At 39.1% G+C, this 21,378-nt stretch overlaps 1 protein-coding gene across 2 annotated transcripts in view; it reads left to right on the top strand.

Annotated features, from left to right (window-relative positions):
- PPFIA2 (PTPRF interacting protein alpha 2) overlaps nt 1-21,378 on the top strand; it is a 452,551-nt gene that overhangs the window by 80,568 nt on the left and 350,605 nt on the right. Inside the window, exon 3 of one of the 2 annotated variants that reach the window (XM_079775027.1) lies at nt 814-867. In XM_079775027.1, the coding sequence (XP_079631153.1) occupies nt 814-867 (54 nt within the window). Of the gene's footprint in view, nt 1-813; nt 868-21,378 lie in introns of those variants that run through there. The other variant, XM_079775026.1, reaches the window with a different exon arrangement.

Raw genomic sequence — 21,378 nt, 5'->3', positions numbered from 1 at the left:
GAAATTTGAGTCCCTGTGGGGGTCCTGGGTCTTGATGAATGTCTTCGTTACTGTCCTCAGAACAGGATGGCCAGTGTTCTGAAACCGGTCAAGGGGTGTTCGGGTGTGCATCATCCCGGTGTTTCTGAGACCTAATCCATCAGCCTCCGCATTCCTGGTGGCCAGGCATGTAAATCCAGGGCTGGATTAAAAGTCTTGGTTCTTGTCTGGCCAACTGAGAACTGCAACAAAATCTTAGCCAGAACATAAGGTTAAACACATAGTTGATGAATCAAATCAATTACTTACACATCCTGTTAGTAAAGGGAACGGAAAGGAAAGATAAAGGGAGAAGAGGAAGAAAAAGCAATCCTATTTTATTCTACCCTTGTACCCCTATTTTATAACAGATAAACTATGGGTGATTGAGTCATTTCTGTAAGTTCAGCATTTTCCATGGGATTAGTATTCTTGCAAATGACATATTATATTGAAGTTTCATTAATTTTTTTTTCATTTCCTTTCTGCATTTACTTCAGCTCCTCAGAGAACAAAACATCTGCTCTCCCACCTAGAGCCTTTTTTTGTATAGTCAGGAATACTTCGTCTATTTATATTTTTTGTTTTTACAGATTGTACAGACATGGAAACAAATCTAAATTTTTAGATACAGGCTATTTGTATAGTATTTGTATAGCAAGATGGTCTAAAAACAAAACAAATGTAGCTGAGTTACCTAAGTTTGTAGCTTAAAGAAAATATTACACTGTGGGACTGGGAAGTTCTCCATGCTGTTGAGTAGCATTTTACAATCAACACCTCTCCCCTTTTCAGGATATCGAATCCCTAACAGGAGGTCTGACTGGTTCTAAGGGGGCTGATCCACCGGTAAGTTAGCTTCTTCATTAAATTTAACTATTAACGAATTGAATTATGTACACACCAGATCATCAGATGGTCACTTGCATACAATGGTCATAGAGGTAACTTTTGAAATATATAGCTATTGCAGTAACTAATACAAAAGTGTGAACTTGCCTTGTGGTGTCATTTGGTGTTTTAAAAAGTTTTAATAACCCATAAAATTCTTCTCCATGTATTGACTCTAAAAATAAGAATAAAAGCTTCATTAGAATATGTAAATGTTTTTATGTCCTGTTAAAGGATTATACCAAAAGTTAAAATTTTTTGGAACTTGAGAGTTTACCTTTCCAAATATGAGTGTATGATTTGGGTTGCAATATATTTTCTAATTATTCTTTCAGCCTATTTAATCAACAGTATTGATTCGTGATATTGCTGTTTCTTTTCTACTTTACTTAGGAAGCCTCTAGAAATTTTAAAAAAGTGTTCAAAAGTTTTAAAGAAATCATTTTGTTGTTTTTGTTGTTGTTGTTTTTTCCATTGAGAAAGAGAGTGAAAGGGAGGGAGGAATGGAGAGAGGGAGGGAGGGAGAGAGAGGTGAAAGGATGTGAGAGGAATGGGAATTGAACCTTTGATCCTTTGGTGTGCAGGCTGACCTTGTAACCACTGAGCGAAATGAGCCAGGGAGAGAAAATTATCATTTTTGCTCAGTAGTCTAGTTTTGGAACATTTTGTTTTTTTCTGTGATGTCTGATTTCAGAAAACATTAATTAATATAACATTCCTGTGAGTTCATGTTTGAAGTACAAACATGAACTCATGCTGTATGTCTAAAGTAATAAGATTCAATTTATTTCAGCAGTCAATGCAGTAACGTTATCACCATTTGCTTTTTTACTTAGCATTGTAAGATTTAATGTGGAACAAACAGAAACCAAAGTTATCAGTTTTTAGCTGGACTGCACGTAGGCATCCAGGTGAAGAACATTATTACATTAAAACACCAGTGAGCTGTTAAAAAGATAACTTTTAGTTGCAGCTTTTCTCTTCCGTCTCTCTCTCTCTCATGTGTCTCATGTTATCTAATCTTCATCAAAATGCAGGAATTTAAAAAAATGTATTGTTTTCAGATAGTTGCTTATATTTAGTTCCTGAACCTATTAGATTTCAGTGTAAGACAAGGTGAAATGTAAGTCAGCACAGGAAGTATATTGTGACAGGATTTAGGGCCAACTTTATATGTAAGTAGTATAGGTCACTGTTTATGTGATATAATTTCACCCTGCTGTCTTTTGCATAGTGTTTGTACATAATCTAATGAACAAAATAAACTGATGAACAAAATTGATCACTGTTGAATCTCAGAAGGAAGGTGGGGGTGGATGGGTGGGTGGGAAGAGATCACCCCAAGACCTTGTATGCATATATGCATAACCAATGGACACAGACAATAGGGTGGTGAAGGCCTGGGGTGGGAGAATGGGGTGGGCTAGGAGGAGTGAAAGCGGGGGGGGGGGGGGGGGGGGGAGGGGAAGGGGACATATGTAATACTTTCAACAATAAAGATTTTAAAAAGTGGGATCACTGGGTCAAATGGGAGTTCCATTTTTAATTTTTTGAGGAAACTTCATACTGTTTTCCACAGTGGCTGTACCAGTCTGCATTCCCACCAGCAATGTACTAGGGTTTCATTTTCTCCACATCCTCACCAGCACTTGTCATTTGTTGATGATAGCCATTCTGACAGATGTGAGGTGATACCTCATTGCCCTTTAATTTGCATCTCTGGGATGATTACTGACTATTTTTTTATATCTCTTGGCTTTCTGTATGACCACTTTGGAGGAGTGTCTATTTATGTCCTTTGCCCATTTTTAAATTGGATAGTTTGTCTTCCTTTTGTTAAGTTGTATGCATTCTTTATATATTTTGGATATTAACCCTTTATCAGATGTATCATTGCCAAATATGTTCTCCCATGCACTGGGCTCTCATTTCACAAACAAAGGGGACATCTGTAATACTTTCAACAATAAAGATAAATAAATAAAAAAGATTTAAAAAAGAAAAGAAAAATAAATGTGTTTCCTTTAATGCATCTTTCTTACCTGTGCATTGATTCTGGAAAGAAGTATACAATTAAGATTAATCAGTTTTAAAACGATTTTTCTCTTGTTCAAAACAAAACTAAACACCTATCTTCAGCAAATAGTGGTAGAACTCTTATCCATTATTTACATGTTAAAATAATTTGGTTTATCATGTCCTGTCAAGAAAGCATCTTTCTGCCCGGCCAGTGTGGTTCAGTGGTTGAGTGTTGAACTATGAAGAACCAGGAGTCAAGGTTTGATTCCTGGTCAGGAATCCAGGTTGTGGGCTTGATCCCAAGTCAAGGGGACATAGGAGGCAGCCAATCAATGATTCTCTCTCACCATTGATGTTTCTCTTTCTCCCCCTCTCTTCCTCTCTGAAATCAATAAAAACAACAACAAAAACACACAAAAAACATCTTTCCAAGCATAAATGATTAAGTGAGCATAAAACCTAATTATTGGAATCCCCTTTCAGAAGAAAAGGTCACAGGCAGGCAAGATGGTGTTCTGAACTCAAACTTAACCAACTTCATTCCCATTCACTAAATGTGAAGTGCATATGTGTATGTATGTTTACACATATGTATGTTTTTTTTCTTTAGACATAATTTATAATATTGTGAAGATACAGGTTCTCTCTTTGCTATGTCCTGCTATGATAATGGATATTTTATACTGCTTCCTAGAATGACTAAAATTAAATGGTTGTGCTTACTTTATAACGTTTGTAGAGTGGAGAACATAATGCATATTTCAGAGTACATAAGAGTTTAGGCAATTTGGGGGCGGGGTAGTAAGTGTACACATAACTTTATTGTCTCCCATGGTTTAGACTGAGCTGGAGTGTATTACCAGGAGCTATGTAATGAAATAATTTTTAGTCCCCCCTAAAGCTTATATAAAGTAGTCTTAAGTAAGAAGTTGAAATGATGATAGTATTCTAGGAGTTACTTCAATCATTTAAAAATAAGGCTTTTAATGAAGCTATTATTTTTGCCCCAAGTTAGAAAACTGAAGTCAGGTTAAATTATATATGATCTAAATCTATTTGAAGTTTCATATTTTTTTCTTTAAAAATGCCTTTGCAATAGTCATTTAAACCTCTATTATCCATTTTTAAAATTGTGTCTTTTGTATAAATATTTACAATGAATTTCTAAATCCTTTCTATGATGAAATTTTCATTGGTAAAAAAAATGAAGGTTCTCTGATTTTTCATTCCTTGAACAGAATATATAAAGTGCTGAAAGAATGCATAGCTGTGGACTTACTTCTTTACCAGTATAATGAAATCCCAGATATATCTTTAAATGTTATATTTAAAAATTGCAAATTTTTCTGTGGGTAGACATAAATATTACTCCTGAAGCATAAGAAAAAAGTGAATTTTGCACTTTTTAAAATACCAAGCTGGTATAAAAGTTGTGTCAAATTTTGCAAATGTTATAAATAAATTTGTGTAGTAATAATAATAAATTTGAGGAACTCCAGAAATATAGTTTGCATTAATTAAGGCTAAGTAGGTATTTTAAAACTTCAATTAGTCTCAGTTTTAATGCTAATAATGAAAGAACCAGTCATTCATGTTTTCAGGGGGGCAATTCTAGTTTTCTAATGGTCTTCTTCTGAAAAGGATTTTAAAAAGCATGTTTTTAAATTCAGACCCTGGAAATTAGTTGCTGCAGCAAAAAAGAACTTGCAGATTTTTTCTAAATCACATAGTTATTATAGAAAATAAATTCTATCAGTAAGAACAATATTATCTGTTAAATGTTAACTTAGAATTTTATTTGAAATATTCTATTAGATATTCTAGATTTGACATGTTTTTCATTTATAAAAATTGGATTACAGAATAATCTTCAGTATAAAAACAGTATACATTTATATATAAAAATTGAGGGAAAGAAAATAGATAATTAAAATCTAAAGGGTAAAATATTACTAAATAGAACTTTAAAAAATTATTGCCATAGTGTTTTAAATTTTAAATATTAACAATATTATCTTGTGAACTATAAGTTATCCAGGGGTGTTTCACATGATTGTCATCCAGCCTTTCAGAAGCAGCTTAGCTGCATATGGCCAAGAGGATTCTGGATAGTGAAGCACTGGGTACAAGGTCTGAACATTTACTCAACTGTACCTGGCATCTGGAGAGCTGTGGCTATGCAGTTCCATGTAGAACCAGTAGTGTGACAGATTGTTTTCCTGTCTTGGACCAGTGAGCCAGTGACATAGAGGTTTTAGCCAGCCCCGGGACAGGAGCCAGGATTTTTCCCAGACTGTGGGCAAGATTTAAGGTGGGATTTAGTAGCTCAGCTTGTTCACCAATATTATGTTTATTCATGTAGACCCAAACAGACTAACATACACAATGAAAGGAGTTTTTTTTAAATTTAATTTTGTTAAATGTATTGGGGTGACATTGGTAAATAAGATTATGTAAGTTTCAACTGCAACTCTATAATATATCATTTATATATTGCATTGTGTATTTATGACCTAAATTCAAGTCTCCTTTCATCACAATATATTTGACCCCCTTTATCTCTTCTGTCTCCCCACCACCCCATACTCTGGTAACCATCATACTGTTGTCTGTGATTATGAGTATTTTGTTTGTTTGTTGTTTTTTGTTTTATATTCTACATGAGTGAAATCATAAGGTTCTTGTCTTTTTCTGTCTGTCTTATTTCACTTAGCATGATATTCTCAAGATCCATTCACGTTGTCCCAAATGGTAGTATTTCATCTTTTCTTATGGCTAAGCAGAATTCCATTGTATGTATGTACCACATCTTTATCCAATCATCCAACAAAGGATATTCAATGTCTTGGCCACCATAAATAATGCTTCAGTGAACGTAGGAGGTACATATATTTTTATTCATAGATGTCTTCAGTTTTTAAGGCAGATACCCAGAAAAGGGATTGCTGAATCATATGGTAGCTCTATTTTTTTATTTTTTTGAGGAAATTCTATACTGTTTTCCATAGTGGCTGTACAATTTTCATTTCCAACAGCAAAGTATGAGGGTCCCATTTTGTCCATAGCCTCTCCAACACTTGTAACTTCCAACACTCGATAACAGATTATACCCATTCTAACAGGTATGAAGTAGAATCTCACTGTGGCTTTGATTTGCATTTCCCTTATACATTAATAAATCTTTATTGTTCAGATTATTACAATTGCTCTTCTTTTTTCCCCCATAGCTCCCCTCCACTAACTTCCCACCCCAACCTCTGCCCTTACCTGCCCCCCACTGTCCTCATCCATAGGTGTAGGATTTTTGTCCAGTCTCTTACCGCACCCCCACACCCTTTCCCCCCCGAGAATTGTCAGTCCACTTCCTTTCTATGCCTCTGATTCTATTATATTCACCAGTTTATTCTGTTCATCAGATTTTTTTATTCACTTGATTTTTAGATTCACTTGTTGATATATATGTATTTGTTGTTCATAATATTTATCTTTACCTTTTTCCTTCTTCTTCCTCTTCTTAAAGAATACCTTTCAGCATTTCATATAATACTGGTTTGGTGGTGATGAACTCCTTTAGCTTTTTCTTATCTGTGAAGCTATTTATCTGCCCTTCAATTCTGAATGATAGCTTTGCTGGGTAGAGTAATCTTGGTTGTAGGTTCTTGCTATTCATCACTTTGAATATTGCTTGCCACTCCCATCTGGCCTGCATAGTTTCTATTGAGAAATCAGCTGACAGTCGTATGGGTGCTCCCTTGTAGGTAACTAACTCTTTTTCTCTTGCTGCTTTTAATATTCTCTCTTTGTCTTTTGCCCTTGGCATTTTAATTATGATGTGTCTTGGTGTGGTCCTCTTTGGATTCCTTTTTTTTGGAGTTCTGTGCGCTACCTGGACTTGTAGGTCTATTTCTTTCACTAGGTGGGGGAAGTTTTCAATCATTATTTCTTCAAATAGGTTTTCAGTATCTTGCTCTCTCTCTTCTTCTGGCACCCCCATAATTCGGATGTTGGTACGCTCGAAGTTGTCCCAGAGGCTCCGTACACTATCTTCATATTTTTGGATTCTTTTTTCTTTCTGCTTTTCTGGTTGAGTGTTTTTTGCTTCTTTGTATTTCATATCTTTGACTTGATTCTTGCGATCCTCTAGTCTGCTGTTAGATCTCTGTATAATATTTTTTATTTCAGTCAGTGTATGCTTAATTTCTAGTTGGTCCTTTTTCATATTCTCGAGGGTCTCGCTAAATTTATCGGCCTTTTCTAGAAAATTCTTGAAAAACCTTATAACCATGGTTTTGAACTCTATATCCAGTTGTTTGCTTTTGTGACATTTGTGATCTGTTTCTTTGTCTCTGCATTTTGGCTGCTTCCCTGAGTTGATAGAGTGGCTTTGTGTGCTAGGTGTTCTATAGGGCCCAGTGGCTCAGCCTCCCCAGTTACCTGAGGTGGACACTCTTGGTGCACCCCTTTGTGGGCTGTGCGCACAGTCTTGTTGTAGTTAAGCCTTGATTGTTATTGGTATCACTGGGAGGAATTGACCTCCAGGCCAATTGGCTGTGAGGATCAGCTGTGTCTACACTGGGAGAACTTCTGTGCTGGAGACACCCTTATGAGACAAGACTTGCAAAAGCCTCTGTGCTCAGCTTGGATGGGGCGGGGTCTCAGGACAGAGCAGACAGCATTGGTTTCCCATAAGCCCTGCCCTAATAGGCCCCTGTGTCTCAGTGTCCTGTGGTAATCGCTGCAAGCACCTCTGAGAAAAAGCCACCCTCGAGTTCTGCCTGCTGCCAGACAGTCCAGTTTCTCTCCGAATGAGTCTGGGTCCCCAGAGTCTTGCCCAGAACTGGATTTCAGCGTAGTCAGGAGCTTTTGTCTCTCTCCCGCTTGAGAAAGCCAGCCACGTACTCAGTTGACCGCCCTCTCTGTGCACGCGCTCCTCGGTACCTCTGCCTTCCACAGTTCCTCTGAGTCTCAGTGTACTTTTCTCTTTTCTGACAGTCCAGTTTCACCCTGTATGGGTCTGGGTCCCAGAGTCTCTCCCGGAACTGGAGTTCAGCATAGTCAGGAGCTTTTGTCTCCCTCCCACTTGAGAAAGCCAGCCGCACACTCAGTTGCCATTTCTCTCTGTGCGTGCCTCTCAGTACCTCTTCCTCATGCAGCTCCTCTGTGTCTCAGTGTGCTTTTCTCTTTCCTTCTAGTTGTAGAATTTCCACTCAGCCAGCCTTCCTGTGGTTCTGGATGATGTCCGTTTTGTTTTTTAGTTGTAGTTTTGAAATTGTTGTGCAAGGCAGCAGTTTAGGTGTTTACCTATGCTGCCATCTTGGTTTCTCCGGAATTGAGTATATTTTCATGTATTGTTGTTCTTTCTGTGTCTTCTTGGAAGAAATGTTTCAAGATACGATCAATAAATTAAAAAAGACAACTACCTGAATGGGAGAAAAATATTTTCAAATAGTACCTCTAATGAGAGGCTGATATCCAAAATATGTAAAGAACTCATATAACAACTAAAAACAAAAAATCCAATAAAAAATGGGCAGAGGACCTGAGTTTCATTTGGTTTAAGAAACATTCTGGTTATTAAGTAGCTATTTGTTTTCTTATCATTTCTGATTTGTTTTAAAGGTTAATAGAGACAAAATTTAATAAGGAGGAATGTGGGCCAAATCTTAGACAACATGAAAAATTCCTGAACACATTGGTGAAAGGTGGGAATGTGATATTTCAGAGTGCTTTTATGGGTGTTTGAATTAATTTCATCTCCTTGCTTCATCTGGAATTTACAGCAAGATTGCCACTTGGGGTATGCAGTTCTCTTGTTTTCCTTTCTATTTTTTACCTTTGGAGTAATAAGATCTATAAATTTGCTTCCTTCAAAACTTGGTACTTTTTAATTGTTCTAAGTTTCCTTTATCCAAATGCTAATGGTTCTCTTTATTTCTAAAGTGTGGTTAAAAAGTGATTCCCTATCTAATTCCTATCCTTGGGTTTGATATGCACAATGTCTTGAACATTCTACATCTCTATTAATTATTTTCCACTGAGGAGCCAGAATTGTACATTCCATACTTTGTACTTTTTGTTCTCAATTTAATGGTCTTTCTGTTGGTTCTTAACAATGTGAATAAATACTCCACAGAATTGAAAACAAATTTAATTTCCTGAAGATGCTGTTTAGACCAGGTTATATATTTTTCAAATTGTAGATGATTTTAAAATTTAAAAGTCTCCAAAACTGATTTTAATTTGATTACTCAAAAAAATGCCAATGTTCTATTCATCTGCTTCAAAGAATAAAGGAATAAAAGAGGTGAATCTAAATCATGATCTAATTTGATATATTTTAACCTGAATGTTATTTTGCTATATTACTTACTTTTATTCTCCTATTTTTAGTCTGAATTTGGTGTATATTTCAGTGTATACTATGTGCTAGACATTTGGTTTGGTTTTGGAAATACAAAGGCAAAATACAGTTTTATATTTCAGAATCTTGCAATATAGTGAAGTAGGGAGGTTAGTAAAAACCAATTACAATATATTGTAATCAAAGGATTAGATAAAAGTAAGAGGGTTATGTAATCCAATTGGTGGGAATGAAAAGGGGCTGGAAAATCAAGGAAGGTAAAGGAAAAGAAATAACTTGATAATTGCAGGATGAGTTGGAGTTTGCCAGCTGAGAAAGGTGGTGCATGGTATTTTAAACAGAGCAAATAGTGTCTGCATAGGTCAAAAAATGAGAAAATAACTTAGTGTGGATAGATGAAGAAATAAGGTAGAGGATAGGAAGTTGGAGGTTGTCAGGGCAAGAAATAAGACATTTCATGGAAGGAATTTGAATTCTATATTAAGGATCATGAGGACCCATTACAATTTTTAAACAGGTGAATCATTTAATCAGCTCTCTCCTTTAGAAACATTTTCTTGGCTCTGGTTAGAGAGTGAGTTAGAGAAAAGGCTAAAGTAGGGAGACCAGTGAAAAGACTCTTACAGTCATGCAAAGCAGAGATGATGAAAATGATTATGGTAACTTTTTAGAGTGTCTATCCCACTATATTATAAAATGAACTGAGGGTAATATCTCAGGAGAAAGTCACCATTTTATTTTGAGTAAAACACTAAGTTATTAATATAAGCCTCTACAGTGACAGTGAGAATGGAGAGGAATGGACTGATTCATGAGATGTTAAGGATATAATGAATACACAAGAATTGCAGGTTGTTTGGAGGGAGAAGAATGAAGCTTATTGCGAAGTCAAGGCTGAATTTGAACTCTCTAGTTTGACAACTGAGTGGCTGGAGTCATCATAACTAGAAATAAGAATCCCATGAGCTACAGAATTTTTGGAAGGGTGATGATGAGTTCAGTTTTGGACACATTAAATTGAGCTGACTAATTTGGCAATACATAAATGCTTTTGGAATTTACAGGTGATATCTCATTTATAGCCTTTTCTTTGGACATATTCAGTAGTGAATTGGAGCTATTGGAGTTGATGAAATCAACCCCCACCCTCCAAATGTACTCTGTGTGGGAAGATAAGAGAGTTCTTCTCTGAGAAAAATAAAAGCGTTGAATAAAAATCAGAAGAAAGGGAAAGATCGGAACAAGTGCATGCCTCAAAAAAAGATAATACAGAGATGGATACAAGGAAGGAACACCAGGAAGATGTGGAATCATGAATGCCAAGGTCAAAAAAGGGTGGCAAAAATGATTTATTAGCAGTTTCATGATGTTGAGAATTCAAGGACAAATTACTCATTGAAATTTAGCAGCAAGAAGATAGAGGGTGATTTGGTGAAAGTAATTTTAGTGGAGTAATTCAGGTGCAATCAAATTTCCAGTGGCCTGAAAGATTAAATGGAAGATAATAATTGGATTCAGTGGCCATAGAAAACAATTTCAAAGTGCTTAATTATGAAAGAAGTGGGAGGGAATAATGAAAGAACATGAGGTTGTGAGACAATTATTTTAAAAAGAGAAAATTTGAGTGTGTTGAAATATGTGGAAAGCACATAAAGAGGGAGGAGAATTAGGGCCAAAAAGAATGGACTCCAGGGCATGTCATATAGAAAGAGCAATGTCTCTTCAAATTTGAAATGAGAGTAGAAAAAAGGATGGAAGCTGATGCAAACATATTTGTAGGTAGGGATCTTACAAAGTTGAGAGTTTCCATTTAATGGCTTCTATTTTCCCCACAAGTTTTTTAAAAAGTGAATTAGCTGACAGTGACAGGGGAGATGATGGAATCAGATGTTTAAGGAATATGGAGAAAATTTACCTAGCATGATGGATTGTGAGGAAACTAGGTAAACCATAGGTGAAATAGGGGAAAGTGTTTGAATGTTGTATGTCTTCTTTATTCATCATGTTCAATATAACTAGGTCTTAGCCTCTTGAAAGCAGGAAATTCTGTCTGGCTTATAGCTGCATCCTCAATGCTCTGCACATGTTTGGCACATAGTAGGCCTTAAATAAATGTTTAATGAGCAAATAAATGAACCAAGCTTGATAATACTAATAAGTCTTCAGACAGAAAAAATGTGGGTGAGCTATTGCAAACTTCAATAAATAAGAGAGTAATAGGTGTGAAATGGAACTTCCATTGTTGATTCATAATTTTATTTAAAGACACAAAACATTCTTACATTGGTAATAAGTATCCCCATGTTCTATGGAGAAGTGCTAGACATACTCACTACAGACTTAACTGCAGTAGCTATAGTCCAGCAAGTGTAAAGCATCACATTTAGTCTCTCTAAAACAAGACCAGAAGGGTCTCATTAGCAGAATTTCAGCTTGTAGGGAAGTTGTGCAGGGTTTTTACTTGTGAGAGACAACGTTGTCCTTCTCCAGAGCCAAATGAGGGCGGACCCAAAGCAAGGACTCATAGATGGTCTCTGAATTTGGATATTTATTCAGCAGCTAAATCAGCATGTGATTCCATGGAATAGATATGAGGGCAGAAATAAATTAATGTGTATCCGTTGGAGTTTGAGGACATGAATAAAATTGAGTCAGATGTTTCTATATGCTAGTGAGGCTAGGGGATAGGAAAGAAAGAAATCAACAACATTTTAATTAATCTATTTATTAATATTTCAATGTATCAGAATAGGCATTTAAAATGTTGGTAACATGAATATCTAGTCAAAATAATGAAAGATTGTTCATATGCAGGAATTTTATCATGAGAGAGATGTGATGCTTAGTATATGTGGCACCCAAAGATCTCCATGATTGGTAATTTCCTACTCATTAGTGCATTACTGATTAGAACTGTTTAAACATCTATAGTTCAACACAATTGAACTACTTAATCAGAGGGCACATTAGAATGTGGGTTTCTATATTAAAAATTAAATTATGCTAAATATGAAAGTGAGCAAGATATGTGATTTTTAAAAAATATGTTTTTATGGATTTTAGAGAGATGAAGGGAGAGAGATAGAGTGATAGAAACATTGATGAGAGAGAAACATTCATCACCTGCCCTGCTGCATGCCCATTCCTCATTGGGGATCTAGCTTGTGGCATGTGCCCTGACCAGGAATCACACTGGTGACCTCCTGGTTCATGGACTGATGCTCAACCACTAAGCAGCACTGGCCTGGCAAAATATGTGAATTTACAGGCTAACACTTGAAAATTGGGTTTAGAATAGCAATGAATATGGGAAGCATTTTTATATCTTCCAGCATATTGTTTCACTGGTGGTTAATATGATAGGAAACATTTTAGAATTTTTTTCAGTATTGGTGAAGTTATTTGGGAAGCTCAGAGTAATAAAACAACTCCTTACTGGAAATAGATTTACTTGTCATTACAGTTAATGTCAAAGGTACTTGAAAAAATTTTTTAAGGAAAACCAATATGTTAATGAAAAAAGACAAATAAAATAAATCAGAAACTTGTATTATTGCAAAGATATATTAATTTTGTTAATACTAAAACATTGAAATATATATTAAGCTATACTTAGTTTCCTGATTATATAATTTAAAGTGTAATGTGAATTATTTTAATTTGCCTCTCTTTGCTCCCCTAAATATCTATCATAATTTAGGCCAAAATAATAATATACTTTCAACTACAGATATTGTTCATACTTGTATTTTGTTCTTTTTTTCAACCTTCTTTTCTATTTCTGTTTAATTTTATTATATAAAGATTCATTTGTATATGTACACATATACTTAACATAGCATATACAAACACATAAATCTATATAAAACATATATCCTATATAATAGGTAATATGCAAATTAACCATCAATCCATTGCACAAGATGGCTGCCACAAGATGGCTGGCAGGGGAGGGCAGTTGTGGGCAGTCAGGCCAGCAGGGGAGGGCAGTTAGGGGCGACCAGGCCTGCAGGGGAGGGAAGTTGGGGGGACCCAAGCCTGCAGGGGAGGGCAGTTAGGGGAGACCAGCCCTGCAGGGGAGGGCCTTTGGGTGGGGCCAGGCCTGCAGGGGAGGACAGTTGGGGCCGACCAGGCCTGCAGGGGAGGACAGTTGAGGGCAACCAGGCCTGCATGGGAGGGCAGTTGGGGGCGATCGGGCTGTCAGGGGAGCAGTTAGGCGTCGATCAGGTTGGCAGGGGATTGGTTAGGGGTGATCAGGCTGACAGGCAGAAGCAGTTAGGAGCAATCAGGCAGGCAGGCAGGCAAGTGGTTGGGAGTCAGCAGTCCTGGATTGTGAGAGGGATGTCCCAGTTTGGAGAGGGTGCAGGCTGGGCTGAGGACAAGCAGCCCCCCCCCCCCCCCAGTGCACAAATTTTGTGCACCAGGCCTTTATGAGCACATATATATTTTCATGTATTTCTTCTTTAAAAAAAGGATATTTTAGTTTCTTAAGTCCTTGACTAAACAAAAGGACATTTTCTAATTAGACTGTTCTTATCTAACACAATAAAGTGGGACTATTTTTATTCTTGATCAAAGATGCATATAATATGGGATGTTTATGAGAAAAAAGGATAGATGAACACAGCTTTATACATAAAATTGCTCATTAACGTGAAAAACATAAAGTAAAATTGAAGGTTTATTTGCCTATTGTGTACTCAGCACAATATTCTGGATACTTTAGAAAAAATAAAATATAACTCAGTGCTATAAATATTTGCCCTCTAACTGGGTAACAATTGTTTCTTTAAAAAACATGAGTTCATAAGTGTAAAAAAAGGTATGTAGGTAAATAATTACTTTTGTGTTATAGGGAAATAATGATGATAATTATATTGGGGGAGATTTTATTTTTATTTTCTGGGAAGACTTATTTTAAAAGGTGAATGTTGAACCAGGCCTTGAATGAATCTGCATCAAATTAAAATGTTTATTTTGAATAAAAGGAAATCAAGAGTCTTTCTTCCCCTGCTATCCAATAGTACAATTCTGTAGGCTTTGGCAACTAATAAAGCTGGCTGTAATAAAGCTGGCTGCTGCCACTTATTTACAGTATGTTTGTTTAAATTTAATTGCCAAAGTTATTTAGACTATAAAATTTAAACTGGTTTTTAGATATATTTTTAAAAGTATCCTATCTAATAAAGAGGAAATATGCTAATTGACCCTCATGCCGTCACAAAGATGGTGGCACCCACAGCAAATAAGAAGAGACTATGCTAATTGACTGCCCCACCCTCAAAGATGGCGGCACCCACAGCCAATAAGAAGGGACTATGCTAATTGACTGCCCCACCCTCAAAGATGGCAGCTCTCACAGCCACAAGATGGCAGTGCCCAGTTCCCTCAGCCCCATCGGGGTGGCAGGCACACAGCAAGGCTGGGGCCGCCCTCAGGCAGGCCTAGCTGCTCTGCACGCCTTCCTCCGAAGTCCTTCAGTCCCCTCAGCCACCCCAGCCACCCAGGGCTGGCCCGAGGTGCAGGCAAGCCTCAGATGGTGGCTGCCCAGCCGCCCAGGGCCACCTGAAACTCAGGTAACCAGGGATGGCCGAGGCTTGTGCTGCTGGCAGTGGCAGCAGCAGAGGTGTGATGGGGCGTTGCCTTCCCCTGATTGCCGGGTTGTATCCCGCCCCTGAGGGCTCCTGGACTGTGAGAGGGGGCAGGCCGGGCTGAGGGACCCCACCCCTCCAATGCATCAATTTTCATGCACTGGGCCTCTAGTATATATACTGAGTGGCCTTATTATTGTGATCTCTGAATGCATAATAATCTGGCCACTCAGTGTATATCCTATATAATAAAAGGCTAATATGCAAATTGTCCCCTCAACCAGGAGTTTGACCAGCAGGCAGGTCATGGGTGTACACACACACACACACACACACACACACACACACACTTATTGGCCAGATTATTATGCCTTCAGAGATCATAATAATCTGGCCACTCAGTGTATATTTTCCTTAATAAGCCCCAGACAACTTCTATTTGGGCCGCTTAACAGCTAAACACCTATTCCTAAGCCTCAATGAGTTTAGGCTGCTGGGGATGCTTGCACCCAGCTGGCCCTCTAATGGGCCCTTCCAGCATGGCCTGTAGCAGTAGGACATCCACAGATCCAGGGCTGCTGCTGTTGCCTTCTCAGGGATCCCAATGAGATAATTGATGCTCCATCTCCTTTGGCAAGATGAGAAAATTTTCTGAGAATTTTCCTTCTTTTTGCCATTATTTATTTATTAATCATAGTTTGGGTGGGTAAGAAACTACAACCTTCTTTGGCTTGGGATCCTCCCCTTTCTCCTCATTAGGCTTCCAGAGGAGGCAGCATTAGGGCTTTCTTGCCCTCTAACTCTACCCAGGAACTTATGTCTCTGGGAAGGAACACTTATCTGGAAGGAAAACAACTTGCTCTAGTGACCTCTCAGTAACTAGATTGTCTGTTTCAAATGCTTACTGTCGGGAAACATGAAACAGCAAAATGTATATGCCTGAAATTGCATGCATAGTCTCTCTCTCTCTCTCTCTCTCTTCCCCCCCCCCCCCACTTTACATTACTCATAACCATTACAGCAAGCATGTCAAACTCACGGCCCTCGGGCCACATGTGGCCCACAATGAATATTTTTGCGGCCCAGCCAACATAACAGTATTAAGAAACATTTTAATAAAAATTTTGTAACTTAATTTTTATAATATCCTGTTATATATAATTATTAATAACGAACTACAAAGTTTGCTAATGACTGATTACTATAATCATGTTGCATTCATTTCCCTTATGTGCCTTACCCACAGATGCACCATTTCTCTCCACTAATACTAGCAGCAAATATTTTAGCAGCCGATTGTCACGTCATTAGTCTTGGACTGACTTGTTTGGTGTGTGCAACGGGAAATATTTTGTTTTTGGAGAACAAGAAAAATAGGTTTATTTGCGTTACACTTATTAATTTGTGCAGTTATTCAGTGTCTGATAAGTTAATGTTCAAGAAAAGATATTAATTTTTATTAAAATGTTTTATTATTTTATGTTAATGATTACTCATTTACTTCAGCCCTTTGGGTTCAGCATGTCTCTATCGAAATAAACCTATGGTTCTATGAAAATTGAAGCTTTTATTTTTTTTGTGGCCCAATAACTTAAACCTTGTTTATTTGTCCCATGTTAGCCTTTGAGTTTGATATGCTTGCACTACAGAGCCTTTAAAAAGGAATCTGATTATCCTACCTAATAAAAGAGTAATATGCAAATTGACCGTACCTCTGCTACACTCACAAGCCACGCCCACCAGCCAATCAGGAGCAAGTATGCAAATTAACCCAACCAAGATGGCTGTGGCCACAGAGCGAGCAGGAGGCTTGGGTTTCCCTGGCAATGGAGGAAGCCAAGCTTCTTGCACACCCTGGCCGGCCCTGGACTCCACTCAAGGCTACAAAGTTTCAATTATAGAAGATAAATAAATCCCAACAAAAATGGCAGCAGCCACAGAGCTGGAGAGAGCAGGAGGCTTGGGTTGCCCCCGGCAATGGAGGAAGCCAAGCTTCCTGGCCTGCCCTGGCCTCCGCTAAAGGCTATAAAGTTTCAATTATAGAAGATAAATAAATCCCAGATACCAGGGCCTCTGCTTGGGTCGCCATGGGGCGTGGCCAGCTTGCAAACCACCACAGGTCCCTCACCCAGGCCACCCCACACCCCAAGGGAACACCCATCCTGATCTGGGACACCCCTTCAGGGAAAACCAGGAAGCCCCCACCCATGTACCAGGTCTCTATCCTATCTAATAAAAGAGTAATATGCAAATTGACCATCACTCCAACACACAAGATGCCCTCATGTGGACACAAGTTGGCCGCCACAAGATGGCCAGCAGGGGAGGGCTGTTGGGAGGGACCAGGTCTGCAAGGGAGGGCAGTTGTGGGCGATCAGGCCAACAGGGGAGTGCAGTTGGGAAGGACCAGGCCTGCAAGGAAGGGCAGTTGGGGGCGATCAAGCCTGCAGAGGAGGGCAGTTAGGGGTGACCAGGCTGGCAGAGGAGGAAAGTTGGGGGCGACCGGGCCTGCAGGGAAGGGCAGTTGGGGGGGACCCAGGCCTGCAGGGGAGGGCAGTTGGGAGGGACCAGGCCAGCAGGGTAGGGCAGTTAGGGGCAATCAGGCTGGCAGAGGAGCAGTTAGGCATCAATCAGGCTGGCAGGGGAGTGGTTAGGGGGTGATCAGGCTGGCTGGCAGAAGTGGTTAGGAGCAATCAGGAAGGCAGGCAGGCAAGCAGTTGGGAGCCAGCAGTCCTGGATTGTGAGAGGGATGTCCGACTGCCCATTTAGGCCTGATCGTACCAGGATCGGGCCTAAACGGGCAGTCGGACATCCCTAAAGGGGTCCTAGAAAGGAGAGGGTGCAGGCTGGGCTGAGGGACACCCCCCTCCTGTGCACAAATTTCATGCACCAGGCTTTTAGTATATTCATAATAAAGTAAAGTTGAGATTCTGCAGAACTCCTACTTTCAATTAAAATCTGTGTTGATTTAAGAACACCACATAAGGATATGACCTAAAGATTTTATGATAGGCTATTAAATTATTTTTCAAAAAGATATTTGAAACAATTGAAGTGCTTTCAAAGTTATAAATATTATAGGAATAGTAGAAAGAGTTATAATATTAAAAATTTAATATTTGGCCATAAAAGTTCACCAAGGTACCTGACCTAAATAATCTTCTGGCTATATAAATTCTCTATATATTCTTACATTTTACTCATGGGAACCATTTATATTTTTACTGGAGTATGATGTGTTTTATGGTAATGCTATCTATTTTCTCTATTTTTACTTTTCTTTATCACAGATTAAAATGTGTAATACACATGAATGACTGTTTTTCTTCTGCAAATAACTCTTTCTGCAATAATAAAAACAAAGCCCTGTTCGTAGGCCTACCCAAAAACACTGGGTTTTATTTAATTTACGTCACCATTTTCTAAAAGACAAGGAAACTAACTAAAATTTGACATTACAACCAACAATATTATTCTAACTTTGAAAGAGAAGTATATAAGCAATTGCATTAAATATAAGTGGGAAGAAATAGTCAATGTGAGGTAATGATTGTCCAAATAAATTTCTAAAATTTATACATAGCTTATAAAAGAAGTCTAAAATATAAGAAATAAGAAAGGTTTATACTAAAGTGATAGAAAATATCCTATCTAATGAAAGGGTAATATGCAAATTAACCGTCACTCCGTGACAAAATGGAAGCGCCCACAGCCACAAATATGGCGGCGTCCACAGCCACAAAAATGGCAGCATCAGCCGGAGCTACCAAGTCAGTGGAGCAGGCGGGAGGCTTAGCTTCCTTCATCGCCGGGCAATGAAGGAAGCCAAGCCTCCTGCATGTCCAGGCCGGCCGCTGAGGGAGACATGCAGGGAGTGCAGTGGGGAGACATGTGGGGAGTGAACGAGGTTCCCTGTCTGGGGGTTCCAAATCCACCATTGGTTCCTTTCACCGCTGATTCCCCCCCTTGCAGGTATCCTCCACGCAAAAGCCGTTCTGTGCAAATATGTCATGTCCTAATGGGTGTCACATTTGGACAACCTAACTCCCGTTAGAAAAAGGACCTGGGAGGAGGGATTTAGAAATCACATAGCCATCGTGACCTGCTCGGTCTCCGGAACTGCTGTCAAACACAGGCAGTCTGTGACCCTCCCAAACACCACCTGAGCTAAACCTGAGAACCAAGATATTTTCAAGGCCCAAAGTTGACAGGGGTAAGGGGGCAGGGGAGCAAAGCAAGCAGAACAGCCAACTCAACCAAAGACGCAGGAGCCTAAGATAACGCAGAGAAATGTCCTGGCCACCGATGTTCTCCGGCAGACGTGGTGCCCACACCCAGCTGGGGGGAGGGGGTGTGTATGTGCAGAATTTAAGGCCACCGGCAGGAGGAAAGTTGAAGCATGCCTAAGGATTTTTTGTACACGTCCCACAGTCAAGAAGCAGAGTCAGAATCAAGAAGCAAAGTCTTACCTCAGTGCTGGGGTGTTTAAAAGTATCTAAAAATAGCAGTTCCATCACAGAGTCCACTGCCATGTTTGCTACAGATGGGAGGCATGCAGAGGACTTTAGGGGACCCTATAACCTCGGGGGTGACAGCGGCTCTATAGAGGGAGAGACTGCGGCACTTCCAGTGTCCAAAGAGCTAGCACTGCAAACCTTGGCCTATCTGGAAGCTCAGTGCTGCTGGAAGTTGCTGGCCCCGCCTTCTCCAGCATGGTGGAGAAAGGCTGAGAGAGGAGAAGCGGATACAGTGGCTCCAGTGGTCCAAATCCTGTCATTGTCTCCATTACCTAGCCTCTGTGCCCTCCAGGACAGCCTCAGTACCAGTGCAGAGGAGGCTTTGGAGAGGGTAGTGGTGAGGAGAATGCTTCTGACTCTGGATACCCAGTGAAACCGCTGTCAAGAGCCTTTCTAGGGCTGGCAGGAAAACGCAGCAATGAGGGAAGGATAATGTCTCAAAACGAAGAGGGTTTTTTTGTTTGTTTGTTTTTTCTCATCAGCAAAATGTGAATATTACCTAAACCACAGACTCTGCAAGAATTAATTGAAATAAAATTCCAGAAATTGTATAACAGCCAGGCTGAAGTGGATAGGTTTGTTGAGTGTGAGCATGGTCCTGTGCACAGAAAGGTTGCAGGTTCGATTCCAGGTCAGGGAACATACCTGGCACATACCTGGGTTTCAAGTTGGATCCCTGGTCAGGGCTCCTAAGGAAGCCAATTGAAGGGATGTTTCTTACATCGATGTTTCTCTCTCTATATCCCTCTCCCTTCCACTTTCTCTAAAAATCAATGGAAAAATGAATTAATGCCATATCTACAAATGTGGATAACCTAAAAAGAAAAAAAAAAAGTGGCGGGGAGGCTAACCAGTTTGGCTCAAAGGATAGAGCATCGGCCTGTGGATTCCAGTCAAGGGCATGTACCTTGGTTGCGGGCACATCCCCATTTGGGGGTGTGCAGGAGGCAGCTGATTGATGTTTCTCTTTCATCGATGTTTCTAACTCTCTATTTCTCTCCCTTCCTCTCCATGAAAAAAATCAATAAGATATATTTAGAAAATAACAAACAAACAGGGTAAAAGAGGTTGAATATGTACTGTATAATTTAAAGTGTGTAAAATAATATAACTTTTTAGGGGCATATATGTTATCTATATTAATAAAAGGGTAATATGCTAATTAGACCAGATATCTTTTGGACATTCATCCGGATATTCTTTCGGACAAAGCTATGGTGGTGGGGATCGAGGCAGAGGCCGTTAGGGGCAATCAGGCCGGCAGGGGAGGGAACTTAAGGGCTACCAGGTTGGCAGGGGAGGGCACTTAGGGGCGACCAGGTTGGCAGGGGAGCATTTAGGCATTGATCAGGCTGGCAGGGGAGTGGTTAGGGGGTGATCAGGCTGGCAGGCAGGCAAGTGGTTGGGAGCCAGCAGTCCCAGGTTGTGAGAGGGATGTCCCCCGAGGGGTTCCAGATTTGAAAGGGTTCAGGTTGGTCTGAGGGACACCCCCCCACCCCCGTGCATGAATTTTGTGCACCAGGCCTCTAGTATATCATATAATATGATTTTTAATCAAATAATAACAATAAAGAACCAAATATAAAAAATAAGATACTTAGGTATAAAAATTGGTATACCAGTAAGATAGAAATGTTAAATGCTTATGCACCTGATAAACACTTTAAAATGTAGAAAACAAAAATCAACAGACGTAAAAGGAGAATGAAAACATGGTGGAGCATGTTAATATTTCTCTCAGCACATGACTGAACAAAAAAATGAATTTGTAAAGATGATGATAATTTTACCAATGTGATAAACAAACTTGTCCTCAGTGATATATAGAGAATCCTGCACTTATTTCCCATAATCGACAAATGTGCATCATACGGGAAGACTCAACAAATTTCAAAGAATTGAAATGATGTAGAATGTGTTTTCTTACAATAGCAGAATCCAGCTAGAAATCAATGCAAAAAATGAAACTTTATAATATGAT

Source organism: Cnephaeus nilssonii (assembly GCF_951640355.1).
Source record: "Cnephaeus nilssonii genome assembly, chromosome: 6".
Taxonomy (NCBI): Eukaryota; Metazoa; Chordata; class Mammalia; order Chiroptera; family Vespertilionidae; genus Cnephaeus; species Cnephaeus nilssonii.
The sequence above is the reverse complement of the archived record's forward strand: the minus strand, read 5'-3'. Positions and strand labels throughout refer to the sequence as shown.